The 15938-nt window shown below is 41.9% G+C and overlaps 1 protein-coding gene across 1 annotated transcript in view; it reads right to left on the bottom strand.

Moving 5' to 3' along the window:
* BEGAIN (brain enriched guanylate kinase associated) overlaps positions 1-15938 on the bottom strand; it is a 197689-nt gene that overhangs the window by 67858 nt on the left and 113893 nt on the right. The window contains exon 5 of the mRNA XM_079949693.1: positions 12958-13024. Within this exon, the coding sequence (XP_079805819.1) occupies positions 12958-13024 (67 nt within the window). The remainder of the gene's footprint in view (positions 1-12957; positions 13025-15938) is intronic.

Raw genomic sequence — 15938 nt, 5'->3', positions numbered from 1 at the left:
CAGTCATGACTTCCCCCAAAGAATCCTGGGAGCTGTAGATTGTTAAGGGGTTCTGGGAGTTGCTGGGAGACGCCTTCCTCCCCTCACAGAGTTACAATTTCCAGAGTTGAAGAGGGATTAGTAGTTAAAGCACTCTGGAAATTGTAGCTTTGTGCAGGGAACATAGGTCTCATCACTGCTAACAAACTACAGCTCCCAGAATTCTTAGGGGGAAGCCATGGCTGTTTAGGTATCATAGTGATTTAAACATACTGTCTGAATATGGCCCTAGTATTGTGGCTTCTCGCTGCCAGCTGAGCCATTTCTGCTGCTGGGTATTTATGCTCTCCAAATCCCACTGACTCTGAAGCTTCTCTTTCCCATGATATCAAACCCAGTGGTGTCGCAACGGGGGAGGTTGTGGGGGGCAGTACGCCCCTGGTTCCATGTCTGCGGGGGTAACAATAAGTCACCCCATGGGGGCTTGCGGCGGCATGAGCAGCCATCGTGCTGCTGCAGCTGCCTTTGGAGGATCCTCTGTTCGCGGCTGAAGCCGCGAGTGAAGGATCCTGGCACTGGCAGCAAACCGCTAAGCTCAGTGCATGTGCGTTCTACGTAGTGATGCCCGCCCCGGGTGTCACAATGCCTTCCTCCACCCCTGATCAAACTTGAATGTGATTCATATTGTCTGAGTCTTTTGTAAGCTGCATTGAGTGCCTCTCAGAGCACTAAAGCAGGATATAAGTATTCTCTAAGGCTAATAATAATGAACCTATGTAGAGCAACTGTATGCGGATTCAAGAAAGAGATTCCCACCCAAAACTGAGGTTAGGAAGAGCCTCCCTTGCATTCACATTAGGATCCGAGCCTCTGAGGATTAAATTTAGTATATTTTAAAATTTAGTATATTTTAAAGTTTTTCAAAGAAGTTTGTTCTTTTAGTGGCTTTGTCTGGGATCATCATCTGGCTTTCCATTTACTGAAGCATTTGCTTCCCTTTGCCCAAGCAAGCGAAACAAAAAAAGAAATAAAAGCTAAACAATTAATTGGCCACTTGTTCATTGCAGCCGGATTGACATTGCCCAAACACTGGAGAGACGCACAATGTGTTCCATTGGCCTACAGGTGTGATATTTAGCCCTCATGGAAATAGTGACTCAAAATGATATTTCTTCAATGTATTTAAAAAAATCAAATAAATTTGTTCTGACTTGGCACTCACTTGTTTTTTATATTAGCAGTAAACATCCACCATACTATTATGCTAGAATTTGGAATGTATGGCACTGTATTGTTTTTTTTACTCACACACACAAAACAACTTTATTGTGGTCCATAGACCCAAAAAAATTTATTTACATTGTCACTGTTGTTTTAATTTCATTTTTGTATTATTCCCTTGTATTCATTGATGCATATTTGTACTTACCTTCACACTGATTTGAAGCCACTTTGTGTCCTTCCTAAAAGAGGTTCCTGGGAGGCAGGAGGGACATTGCTGGAACAACTCTTGGGTTGGGGCAACTGCCTAAAATGTTTTAAAATGCTTTAAATGCTTTTGGTTCCTCTGTTTTGTCTTTGTCGGGTTGATGTTGGCTATATGGTTAGTTGGGGTTGGCGGTTATAGCTATAACTATAAAGTGTTTATTATTGTTGTTGTTGTTGTTGTTATTGGTTTCTGTAGATTTCTTGGTTTGCTTAATGCTAGTATAGGATATTTTGTTTTTTAATGTTTGGTGCTTTGTTGTATTTTTATATATGCTATAATATAATATAATATAATAATAATATAATTAATATAATATAATTATATATATATATGCTATAATTTTATATAAGCCACCCAGAGTTGCTGGGGAAACACAGCAAAATTGGCGGGATATAAATTTAAAAATATATTATTGTTTTATGAGGAATGGCAGAGATTCAGTTCATTTTTAAAGGTGAACCTACCTAATTTGCCCTTTCAGATAAAAACATGTGAAACGAAGTGCAACTATCTTTTGACATTCATACTTCTCTGAATTTTGCAGTGGAGTTCTCCAGCACAAAACTGCACATACTTGGGTAAAGTGTGCATAAAAATGCATATATAGCTAAAAATAACATCAAAAAGGTGATAGATAGATAGATATGGGGAAATTGTTTTGCAGAAATGGGTGCATTAGAAAAAATTGCATTCAAAAATGGGCATATTAGGAGAAATTCAGCATTAAAATGCTGATGAATTTTCGTGAGGACTTCTTTAAAAAAATAATAATTCACAAACTGTTGGGGAAATGAACTTAAGATAGAAATAATAAGAAACCCAAACTGACAGATTCACCCAAGTCATACTAATGAATCCTATATACCAATATATCCAAATATATGGATACTGCCCACTTGCTGCCTGCTTATGTGCAGGGCTTTTAGCTAGGTGACCACGCAGATGTCTGTTTTGACCTATTTCCTGGCCATGGTTTGTCTTCTATTTATGCTGCAGGGTACAAAATTCCTGGGGGCCAACCTGCCTATGGCAACCTAGAATTCTCCAGGGCAGGCTTGCAAAAACTTTACCTCTGGGACAGGTAATTAAACAGCAATGTTTTGTCGATGTTTTCTCTTATAACTTCCTGCTGCTGCTTGTTTTTTTTAATTCCTCTCTTCCCCTGCCAGCCATTTCCCAGCCGATAAGATAAAAGATGCAGCATTTTGGAAATTAGGGACCCGACAGCAGCTCCGTTTGACTGCATGCACCATAGATTTCATGGCAGCACTTTGCAGGATAATTAATACCAGTGCATGATATGTGCTGGCAAGAATGTTGCTTCACAGAAAAAAAAGGGGGCAGCTTCATTAATCTCTGCGATCACAATGGGCAGCACCAGCGCCATGTTTTGTCCACTCTTGTGAAAGACACCCTCCATGCAGTGGTGGCTGGCGCCCAGAGGGACTGGCGATGCGTGAGGGGGTGGCACAGGGCCCAGCAGTAACTGGAATCAGAGCCAACTCGTTCTACTTTTGCCCCCAGCCTCCTCCCTGCTGCACTGTTTTCATGAGGACTTTTAAAAAGAGAATTTGCAAACTGATGTGGAAAAAAATTAAATCCTTCCAGTAGCACCTTAGAGACCAACTAAGTTTGTTATTGGTACGAGCTTTCGTGTGCATGCACACTTCTTCAGATACACTGAAACAGAAGTCACCAAACCCTTATATATAGTGAGAGGGTGGGGAGGGGTATTACTCAAAATGGTGGTGGGAACGGGTGATTGGCTGATTGGTGTGGTAAACCTGTTGATGACTGTTAATGACTGCAATTGGTCTTCCAGGAAAAAGCAAGGGGTGAGATGGCTAAAAATAGCTATATCATGTATAATGAGATAAGAATCCAGTGTCTCTGTTCAGACCAGGTCTCTCCATGGTTTTAAGTTTGGTAATAAGTTGCAATTCAGCAACTTCTCTTTCCAGTCTGTTTCTGAAATTCTTTGGTAATAAGACAGCTACTTTGAGATCTTGTATAGAATGTCCTGGGAGATTGGTGTGGAAAAATGATCTTAACTTGGAAAAATGAGAAACTGAAACAGACAGATTCAGCCATCTGTTCTGAAGTTCATTATTATAATTAATTAAATTTGTATAGTCAATGATCACAGGGTGGTTTGTGACATAAAAACACAAAACTGGAGCACAGAATGCATAATGAAACAAAAAATAAACTAGGAATCTCTCTCCCCCCCCCCGTCAAACACATTTAAAGGCCCCAAAATATGAGAAAAGGCCTGGCACCTAAAGATACGCAATGGATGTGCCAGGCGAGCCTTCCTGAGGAGAGCATTGCACAAACGAGGGGCCACAGCAGAAGAGGCCCATTCTTGTGTTGCTCCCCTCAAGTCCTCTTGTGGAGGACACACACAAAGGAGGGCCTCAGATGTTGATCACAGGGTCCAGGTTGGTTCATATGGGGAGAGGCGATCCTTGAGGTGTTAAAGGTAAAGGACCCCTGACAGTTCGGTCCAGTCATCTTGCTTTACTGGCCGAGGGAGCTGACGTTTGTCCGCAGACAGTTTTTCCAGGTCATGTGGCCAGCATGACATAAGCCGCTTCTGGCGATACCAGAGCAACGCACGGAAATGCTGTTTACCTTCCCGCGGGAGTGGTACCTATTTATCTACTTGCACTTTGACGTGCTTTCGAACTGCTAGGATGGCAGGAGCTGGGAACAAGCAACAGGAGCTCACCCTGTCGTGGGGATTCAAACTGCTGACCTTCTGATCGGCAAGCCGTAGGCTCAGTGGTTTAGACCACAGCGCCACCCGCGTCCCCCTTGAGGTGTTAAATGAGACATTTCAGACTTTATAAGTCAACACCAGTTCTTCATCATCAAACCATGAAGACTGCAGAGAGGTGCATACAGATATTTTCTGGGGGGCTGACTGAAGAGGCCCAGGGTGCACTAGATCCGAAGTCAGCCCCACTGCTATTACATGATTATATCAGGCCTGAGCTAAACCTGATCACTGTGCCAGCTCCAGGTTGTTACAGCCTGTGGCGTTTGCCCTCCTATGTGTGTCATCATACTGGGTTCATAAGGAAAGGGTCAACTAATTGTAAAATGACTAACCAATGGGAACCCAAGGGGCAGAGTTAACTGTGTATAAGGTTTAAGCACAGAGGTCTTTTTAGAAGAGTTAAGAGTTAGAGAGGTTGAAAAGACGGTCTGGAGTTAGACGAGAGAGGGAAGATAAGTCTGTGGGTTGGGCTAGTCTGGTGTAGGAGAGGGAGAGAATTTGTTAAGAGGAGTCAGTCAAACAGTTGATATAATCAGTCAGAAGGTATTAGGAAGGTATAGGCCGGTAAAGAAACTAAAGTTAAGATGTTGTTGTTGTTGTTGTTTAGTCGTTTAGTTGTGTCCGACTCTTTGTGACCCCATGGACCAGGGCATGCCAGGCACCCCTGTCCTCCACTGCCACCCGCAGTTTGGTCAAACTCATGTTAGTAGCTTCGAGAACACTGTCCAACCATCTCGTCCTCTGTCGTCCCCGTCTCCTTGTGCCCTCAGGATCTGTCCTTCCAGTGAGCACTCAGGGCTGATTTCCTGAAGAATGGATAGGTTTGATCTTCTTGCAGTCCATGGGACTCTCAAGAGTCTCCTCCAGCACCATAATTCAAAAGCATCAATTCTTCGGCAATCAGCCTTCTTGATGGTCCAGCTCTCACTTCCGTACATCACTACTGGGAAAACCATAGCTTTAACTATATGGACCTTTGTTGGCAAAGTTAAGATACTGGCAGGGATATTATCTGAGAAACCATAAACTTGTTAATGTTTGTAAAATAAACTTGGTTTTTTTGGTTCACTTTTAACAACTGACTGGACTCAGGGTTTTACCAGAGAGTAACTGGTTGGTGGCAGCGGGGAAGCGAGCACAGTGGTGGCACAGGGATCAATAGACCGTTAAATGTCCAGGGACCCTGTGTGATCACCATACAGCCATTTACCTGCCCTTCTACCCAGACCAGCGTGAATTGGAGGGCTCCCGATGCAGCTGCCCTGTTAAGCCTTGTTACTCCCTGGTGAACATTTGGATCTCAAAGAACTGGTCCATGTTTGCTTCCCCAAGTGCCTTGGCATCTCTGCCCATGATCCTGTAGATTCTGATTGCACTTAAAATCTATGTCTTATCTGGGATTTTAGCAATAGTTTCACTCCTGGGAGGAGGAAAGTTGGCCAAACCTTTGCAGTGTCAAGCTGGCAGACCTCATGCATTTTTGTTCTTTTATAAAGGGCGACGACTTTGAAGATGACTTTGAGCAGTTGAAGTGATTTAAAGCATCTCGCTTACTATTTCTTTTCTGAGAACAGCTTTTTTTTATTAGTATGCCCTGTGAAAGTTAAGCGTGGATGACCTAAATATAGGCTCTATAGAGGAGCTGCAACTCAAAAGACAATCAAAGTTTAGAGTCAGCCTGACAAGCTCATTTTTCTAGGTATTTGGTGATGATAGCCCTGAATTTTCTGATAACATCCAAAGTAAAGTCAATAATTTGAAGTGGGACTCAGGGATACTTTGCCCTTAGTGGCGAATATTCTAGATTAAATTTCTCCCCATCCCAAAGCATTTTTGAATAGCTTTTCTTCCTTAAAAGATTGGGGTTTCTTTTCTCTGATGGACGTAGATGATGACCACAATATGTGATTTCATAATTGAGTGGAACTACATATTATAACAGGCTGGCATGGGGTCATTTTTTACTTTCAGGAGAATTTTAAAAACATTCTGGTGTGCACAGTCATTGATTGATCTTGGGCATGGCAGATGTGAAATGAATAACTGTGGGGGATGTGTTTGCATTTAAAAGTTTTCAAATGCTCTAAATACTTTTAGATGGTTTTAAAATGTTTAAAATGTTTTTACTTCATTTGAAATTGTAACATTAACCTTATAAGAACACAAGAAAGGCCCATCTAAATAAATAAATTGTTGTATGTCTTTGTTTCTCAATTTGATCCTTTTACATGGCTTTGTATGTATTGTGGTATTTTAAGCGTTGTGACTACAGTTATTTTTATTGATCATAGTTTAGTAATTATTTACAGTATTATAATTGTTAAGAGTGAATTTCTGTATAATTATTACTTGTTTGTTTAATTATTAATCGCTTGTGTTAAATATGTATTCTGTAGTTGACCTCCTTTGTAATGCTTTATTTCGAAATATTTAAGGTAATATTTTAGTTTACTGTTAATTACGTTGCTTTGACTGTATATTCTATATTTGACTTTCTTCAGATTGTTTTATTGATGTTTTATTGAAGTTTTAATATTCTGTAAACCGCTTTGAGATTTTTCTTAAAAATATAAATTGGTATAGAAATAAATAAATAAATAAAATAAAATAAAATAAAATAATAATAATATTAATATTAATACTAATAATAAATACTTGCTGATGTTCTGAGAGTTAATTCTATTGTGTATTGTTATATTCTAATAGATTATTGAATATTACTTTATTTGATATAAGTCGTTCCAGTTTAAAGTAATGTTTTATTATGACTTTTTGTATTGGATCAGATTATTGCAAGGTATGCGTTCTCTGTTGTATACTTTGTTGTTGTAAACTGCCTTGCTTATAGTAATATTATAATAATAATAATAATAATAATAATAATAATAATAATAATTTTTATTTATACCCCGCTTTCCCCAGCCAAGGCCGGGCCCAGGGCGGCTAACAAGCAATAATAAAAACAAGTTGAATGAATACAACTTAAAAAGAAAATTAAAATGCAACATTAAAATATTGAAACATTAAAATATTAAAATGTAGCCTCATCTCAGGAGGAGAAAGGAAAAGAAAAAAGAAAGAGGGGGAGGGAATCAAATTGGCTCCAAGCCAAAGGCCAGGCGGAACAACTCTGTCTTACAGGCCCTGCGGAAAGAAATCAGATCCTGCAGGGCCCTGGTCTCATGAGGCAGAGCGTTCCACCAGGCCGGAGCCAGTGTTGAAAAGGCCCTGGCTCTGGTTGAAGCCAATCTAACTTCCTTAGGGCCCAGGAGCACTAGGGTGTTGCTATTTATGGACCTTGAGGCTCTCCATGGGGCATACCAAGAGAGGTGGTCCCGTAGGTACGAGGGTCCTAGGCCGTGAAGGGCTTTAAAGGTCAAAAGCAGCACCTTAAACCTGACCCTATACTCCACCGGGAGCCAGTGCAGCTGGAAAAGCACTGGGTGAATATGCTCCCATGGCAGAGACCCCGTGAGGAGCCTCGCTGCAGCATTCTGCACCCGCTGGAGTTTCTGGGACAGCTTCAAGGGCAGCCCCACGTAGAGCAAATTACAGTATCCAAGCCTGGAGGTGACCGTTGCATGGATCACTGTGGCCAGAAAGGTGAAAGGTGGCATACACATTAAAAGTGAAATGAAAGGGGGGGGGGATCCTGTTTTTGAAGTTGCCAGCCAGATGCCTGTGGGAAATCCTCAATTCCCCTTCATACGTTTGGAGAGAAAATTCTCTCATCTGATGGCTTGGAGGCAGGCAAGTGCAGAGATCTGATGTGCATGGACAACAACTCCTATCATTAGCAACCATTGGTCAAGCTGACTGGGACTGATGGGAGATGTAGTCAAAAACATCTAGACAGCACCAAGTTCAGTGCTCTTTTTCCCCCAGTCGGAACTCAATTCTGACACCTCTCAAGTGGGTGCCATTGCCATTATAAGAGAACAAGGGAGGTGTTCATGGTGAGTTCCAGCACCTATTTTTCTAGAAAAACAGAACACACTCAGTTGATATAAAGAAAACACGCATTCTAATTTCCTGATCTGGAGTTTAAATGTGTGGCCAATTTGCTGGCAGAGATGTACCAAAATTTGATTCAGTTGGCCTGTAGAAAGTTGCATTGTGCTGAAACCTGCCCTCCAGTTTCTTGACAGCGCCCTGCCCAGCCCAATCTGGCTCTCGTCTTATTATCCATAGACCCAAAATCAAACGATAATCTAAAATGCAGAGATAATAAGATTAAGATTTTTAGCTCCATTAGCAATACCCTTCTATTGGAAACAATTTATTGAAATTCCCAGTGAAATCTGATTAAATAATATTTGGAATGTGACTGTATCAGAACGCCTCGCTTGCCACAAGAGAGCAATTAAAGATACTTCAAGGAGGGATACTTTGGGTGAGATTGGCTCCTTTCTTTACCTTTATAAGTAAGACAGAAAATACTGCTGTCCCACCCTCAACACAATAATCTTTAAAAAAGATAATTTGATTTGATAAATGCGTAAATAAATCTATTGGTTGTGTTCTTTGTACTGAATATGAGACTTTATAAGAATGTACCACTGGGCAAGTTACTGTTATTGTATGTTGTTCTTGAATTTCAATGAAAAACAATAAAAAATTATTGGGGGGCGGGGAAGAGAATTAACCTGAGTTAATTTGGGCTTTGGTAGAATACCGTGCACATCGCTAATAAAAAAGAACTCTGCCTATGAGAATTTCACTGCCATTTCCCCTCCCCTTTGATAATTTTTGAATGTATTTTTTCCCTCTCATTAATTGATGGAGAATGGTTGGCAGGGAATGCCGCTAGCATTTGGTAATTCTTTGCAGCAGAATTTGATCAGTCCCAGGACATTTTGAGGTGAAGTATGTCTATTGATGGGAAGAGAGCTTAAAAACAAACTCATAAGAATAGTTTATGCCTGTTATATGTGGGTAGAGGTTGTGCCATAAAACATTGCGTAATAGAACCCTCAAGGGATTTGTCACAAAGATAAACCTGTCACGCCCTTGGACAAGGTAATTCAAGATGCTGTTATTAAGCCTCAGAAACAGAATGCAGAACATGGAGAAAGTGAGTGATGTATAAAATTCCTATGGCAGCCAGGATGTTCAACATTAATCTATAGGAAAGATCAATCCGCTCAACATCTAATACTAAGATGGTGGCTGAGCGGAACATTGGAAAGACAAATTCCTCAAAGGGCCAAAGCAACCTTTGTAAAACTTAAGAACTGTAACCAGCACAGCTTTGAAAATCAGTGGATTTTCAAATCATAATCATCATTGTTAGCACAATAAATCTCAAATATTATAAAATGCATTCCTTCATGGAAGTCACACAAGGAACATTCATTCACAGTTAGATCAAAGGCAGTCTCCAACCCTTATCATTAACACGAGTGAACGCCCCATTCAAATATAGTGAGCCATCTAATACGTTCTCCTAATGGCATGATTGCCGTTGCTGCCACAGTTTCTTCCATGCCAAGCAGAGGATGCCTTAAAAGCTCTCTTGCCCTGGGTTGCTGTTAAGTTGTGTTAGCAATTAGATAGGGCAAGGGGCTTGGGAAGCCATTTTTCTGTCTGAGCCACATTCCCTTTTAGGCAGCATTCTGGAGGCCACATGCCAATGGGGGGGGGGGCCTTGAGGTGATAGTGGGCAGAGAAACAAATGTTAATTTCCGCATTATAAAGCGGTCATGTGTCAGGGACTGGCTGGATGAGGAGGAATGGTGGGAGCCTCTGCCTGGGAGCCACCCTCCAGGAGGACAAGAAAGATGAGGAAGAAAAAGAGTTTGGATTTGATATCCCACTTTATCACTACCCGAAGGAGTCTCAAAGCAGCTAACATTCCCCTTTCCCTTCCTCCCCCACAACAAACACTCTGTGAGTTGAGTGGGGCTGAGAGACTTCAAAGAAGTGTGACTAGCCCAAGGTCACCCAGCAGCTGCATGTGGAGGAGCGGAGACGCGAACCCGGTTCCCCAAATTACGAATCTACCGCTCTTAACCAATACACCACACTGGCTGTCACAGGACTTGTGGTGGTGGGACAGTGGGGAGGAGGCTGGGGAAGGGACGAGCTGGGAGGTGCTGGAGGCAATCAAGGCGGGTCTGAAGAAGTAGGCCCTTCCAGAACACTGGCTGGAGGCTGGATGTCTCGATGTGAGCGCAGACACAGACAGGGAGGAATCGGAGGGTACATCTGCCATCCTGCAGCAGGACAGTCTCAGTCCTGCTGGCTCTCCTTCTTTCACACCCTGCTCCACGGGAGTCCTGCATGGTGCAGAGCAAAGGGCCAGACAGGCCCAGAGGAGGAGCTCACTCCTGTCACGGTCTCCGTCTGTTGGAGAGGGCTCCAGAGTAAGAGGCCAGAGGAGAAAGGTGGGGCTGGTGGTCAGTTTCCAGCAAACCTCTCAAGCTGAAGGAGTTGAGCCAGGGAGACCCCGCTGTGTTTACTTTTTTGGTGAATGAAAGTCAATTGCATGCCAAGCCCCTAGCTTTTTCCTGACCTGCAGAGAACCAGCATTTCCCTGCCAGCCTCATGACATCATGTTTCTCACAAATTCTTCTCTGTCCTCCTTCCAGGCAAGCAAGAAGCGCTGGCTGCCAGAGCTCAAGGACAAGTTCCACTCAGGTAAAAACACTGAAGGAAGGTACAAAGCAGAGCTGGTGAGGGGTGTGGCTCAGGAGGGTATGTCACCTGAGGAGAGTCTGAAGGACCAGTTAGAGTGGTCTACAGGGTCATATTTGGCCTCCAGGCTTGAGGTCCTGCATCCCTGAGATATGGGTGTGGGCCTGACAGAGATACAGAGGTTCCTACTATGGCCCCACATTTACACTATACCTTTAAAACCTCTTTTCAACTTTAAGGAAGTTCAAACTCTTAAACTAAAAGGAAGAATTGCATGGTGGCCTCCTTAGATGGTCCCAATTAGAGTTGTTTTGATAAAAATCTCAATGTTCTCCTTCGCACCAGCTGGAGATCTCACACAATGGAGTGAAGGGTCTACTGTTTTGTATGATCCTGTTTGACGGCACGGCAGGGGATGCAGTTGTGTCAGGCATCTAAATTTGGCGATGCCTTGTGACAAATTAGCAAGAATAATTTCTCGAGGTGAGGGGGCGTTCCCATTAAACAGCAACACTCTGAAGTCTCTTCCTTGAATTTTGACCCATTTTATATGTGCCTTGTGCTTTATAAGTATTTGCCTACACAACAATCCTGCAGGATAAGTTGCTGCTGTTCCCATGCAGAAGCGGGCAACCTTGAGTAAAAGATAGTCCCTTCTTTAAGGGTATGCAGTAAATTTTATTGCAGAGCAAGGATCCTGAACCTTGGGGTCTGAGATTTCTCTTCAAAACCCTCACTCAGCCTCCCCCAACCTGGTGCTTCCCAGATGTTGCTGGACTACAACCCCCATCTGCTCCTGCCAGCATGACCAATGGCCAGGGATGATGGGTATTATAGTTGCAAGTACTTGGAAGGCAACGGGTAGAGATGGGGAAGGGAAGCCTGATTCTGTTCACATTGAAAGGCTCACCTATGTCAGTCACACTTACTGAAACAATATATGAACCAAAACACAGCCAATCATTTAAAGTTCACACTTCCGCAAATCTTGGAGCTGGGCAAAAGTGTCAAGCCACCTGAGGTTCAGTTTGTTTCAAGAGAGATATTGTAAGAGATGGAGTACCATGTGGATTGATTCGGAGTTTCAATGTCTCTAGGTGTGCCGGATTGATTTTGCATAATATGTCTGTTGTGATCCATTCCTGTGATGGTTCTAGGCCAAAGGACAAGATATCAACCCACCTACCCCCCCAAATAAAGAATAATAAAATAAAATAAAATAAAATAGCAGGTTGCAGCACTGGCAAAAAAAAAAAAAGTTGAGTTGAGAGTTAGATGTAGATATTGAATGACTCTTGCCTCCCCACTCTGTACCCCAGCAGAATTCCCAAAGCTTAGGTAAAGGTAAAGGGACCCCTGACCATTAGGTCCAGTCGCAGATGACTCTGGAGTTGCGGTGCTCATCTCGCTTTATTGGCCGAGGGAGCCTGCGTACAGCTTCTGGGTCATGTGGCCAGCATGACTAAGCCGCTTCTGGCGAACCAGAGCAGCACACGGAAACGCCATTTACCTTCCCGCCGGAGCGGTAACTATTTATCTACTTGCACTTTGTGCTTTCGAACTGTTAGGTTGGCAGGAGCTTATTCTTCATTAAATCTGTAGCCAGAGCCTGAAAGGAAGGATATTGCTCTGTTGACTAGGTAAGGACAAGAAGCCCCAATGTTTATACCAGGCCTAGCCAAACTTATATACCCCTTTCCAGCTTGAAAAAGGCTCAGTGATATAAGAAGACAAGCCAATGGCCCACAGAACCAATGCTGTCAATAATATATGAAGTCAGACCATCTTTGCCACTGCCATCTCTGCTATCCCTAAAACGAAACCCAGGTCATTTCTTCTTTGCTGGCTCTTTCCCTTCCCTGAACACTTGAATGCCAAGGCTGGAATCTAACATCTGGACCACAACTCTCATTGCAGGCTATCCATTCCTGCCCTACAGTGATACTGTTAGGATCACACTGTCAAAGCTTAAATGCAAGTTTCCTCAGTGCCATCTCTCTGTCAATATGTTATGCGCTTGAAGAATCATAAAGATATATAGAAAAGCAATATAACAATCCCCTGTACTTACCATCCTGTACAATTTGTCTTCTAGGTCTTGATTAATTCTTTGTAAGGCTAGGTAATTGTTTTGTATCCTAAAACAAAGATGAAATCATATAATTAACATACCTCTGCACACTCAGCACCACACTGTTTAACGTCAATTTTTGCATAAGAGATTGCAATTTACTTCCCCCACTAAGGGTTCTTAGCTTATTTGATCCTTGCTTTCTGCTGCTTAGCAAAGCCTTTTTGATTAACGGAAAGCTAAGATTTGCAGTCTTCAAAATCCCACCCAGTTTTGAGAGAACTGATTTGTAACAAGGTGCTTTGACGTTTCAATCCTGGCTCTTGAGGCAGGGCCACAGCTCAGTCGTAGAGCATCCACTTTGCATGCAGCCTGGGTTCAATCCCTCGCCTCTCCAGCCAGGGCTGGGAACATTCTCTGTCTGAAACCATAGAGAGCAGATCCTAGACAGTGTAGAAAATACTAAGCTAGACAGACGAATTGTCTGACTTAGTAAAAGGCTGCTTCCTAAGGTTATGGGTCTATTGACACATAAATCATTCTGGAGGGGTTTTTTGGGGGGTAAAATGCAGATGCCATTTCTCATAAACTTGCCATGGTGCCAACGCAAAATGGCTGCCATGGACAACAAAAATGTACAATTATTGTATAATTTCATCTTGTCCTTATCTACCTTAATTAAGTGTTGTTGTTTTTTAAAAAAAGAAATTATACAATTGAATATAAATATAGATGGGAAACGGCTATGTATAGTGAATACTTATCTACTTTTAAAAATATTCACCTATGATCTTTTTCTTTTACCTCTTTATTTTTTCTTTGTTCTTTTTTTCTTTTTTTCTGATACCTTATCTTTCATTTCACTCCTTTATTGTGAATAGCATTTTATAGAGATATAAATAACTGTAAATATGAAAAGAGACAAAGTATTCTCTATTTTTTTTCCCCTTGGTTATATGTATTTTCTTTTTCTTTTGTATTTTCTTTTGTTGTAAATATGTATGTTTTCTAATTTGTACTTAATAAAAATTATTTTAAAAAATTTAACAAATGTACAATTATTCTGTACCGGTGAGTACTCTTGCAAAATATTTTTTAAATAGGTATACATCTAATATGTTTTCAGTTTACCCCTCTCATGCCAATGCAGAGACTGATGCAGAGCTAGTCCTGCCATTAGGCAAAGTGAGGCCACAGCTATTTATTAGTTATTTGATTAATTGCTATTGTATTTTTACTTCCAGGGATCAGGAGAGATTATTATGGGATTTTCTGCTTCAGGTGCCACAATAATTTGGCTGGGTTTGGCTACTATGCACCTTTATTTTGGTGTGTGTGTGTGTGTGTGTGTGTGTGTGTGTGTATTTACTGCTTTGCTTCAGGCCCTGAGTGAATGTGCCATGTAGATGCTGGTAAACAGACACATTATAGATATACATTGGTACAGTGGTACCCCGCAAGACGAAATTAATTCGTTCTGTGAGTTTTTTCGTCTTGCGAATTTTTTGTCTTGCGAAGCACGGATTTTGGAAGAGCTTCAAAAATCACCAAAGTCTTCAAAAACCTCAAAAAAGGCTACCACAAGCTATGAGTTGCTCCTCGAAGTCAAGTCGCAACTGCACCCCCTGAATGCACCCTGGGTATTAACGGTTTTAAGAAAAAGGAAACAAACTTGCAAGACGTTTTCGTCTTGCGAAGCAAGCCCATAGGGAAATTCGTCTTGCGAAGCAACTCAAAAAACAAAAAACTCTTTCGTCTTGCGAGTTTTTCGTCTTACGAGGCATTCGTCTTGCGAGGTACCACTGTAAATGGGAGAGCCACCTGGGGTATACTTAGGCTACTCAGCGTCTCTCAGCCCAACCTACCACACAGGCTTCTTGTGGGGGTAAAGAAGTGAGAGAACTGTGTATTATGCTGAGAGCTCCTTGGAGCGAAGGTGAGATAAAAAAATGGACTCCATGATATTTCACCCATCGTAGCTCTCTGCTGAGTATATAAACCCAGATTTGCTTTTTTTGTTGTTTTTTTAATGAAATGTTCCTGAGGAAACAAAAGAGAGGTTGAAACACACTGATAGTAGTGCCCTGGTGCATGTCACAGCTAAAAATTGGCCACTGTTTCTTTAATGCTAAAAGAACTGAATCAGCATGAGTCAGCGGCCTACAATGACTCATGCAACCTTTCGCCAAATTGTACCTGTATATATAGAGTGGTCAGTGCTAGTGTTTGGTGTGGGTTGGTTGGATGGTAGAAAGCTGGTTGCGTTTGGTGTGTAAAAACTGTCGGTCGTGGTTGGAGAAGAAGACTTTTTAAGAATAAAAGCAGCAATACTCTGCAAGAATACTCTTTTTCAAGTGACTCTTTTGTGCCAACTAAGGTCTGAGGACTAGGCAAAGGAGTAAAAAGGTGCTGGTTTTGACCTTTAAAGCCCTTCACGGCCTAGGACTCTCGTACCTACGGGACCGCCTCTCCTGGTATGCCCCATGGAGAGCCTCAAGGTCCATAAATAGCAACACCCTAGTGCTCCTGGGCCCTAAGGAAGTTAGATTGGCTTCAACCAGAGCCAGGGCCTTTTCAACACTGGCTCCGGCCTGGTGGAACGCTCTGCCTCATGAGACCAGGGCCCTGCAGGATCTGATTTCTTTCTGCAGGGTCTGTAAGACATAGTTGTTCCACCTGGCCTTTGGCTTGGAGTCAATTTCATTCCCACCCCCTCTTTCTTTTTTCCTTTCTCCTCCTGTGATGAGGCTGCATTTTAATGTTTCAATATTTTAATGTTGTATTTTAATTTTGTTTTTAAGTTGTATTCATTCAACTTGTTTTTATTATTGCTTGTTAGCTGCTCTGAGTCCGGCCTTGGCTGGGGAGGGCGGGGTGTAAATAAAATTTATTATTATTATTATTATTATTATTATTATTATTATTATTAAAAAGGAGGTCAGAACCTTTTGTTTTTCAAACACTGACATGGCATTGGCGAA

Source organism: Podarcis cretensis (assembly GCF_951804945.1).
Source record: "Podarcis cretensis genome assembly, chromosome: 1".
Lineage (NCBI taxonomy): Eukaryota > Metazoa > Chordata > Lepidosauria > Squamata > Lacertidae > Podarcis > Podarcis cretensis.
Note: the sequence above shows the minus strand (reverse complement) of the source record. Positions and strands in the feature narration are given on the sequence as shown.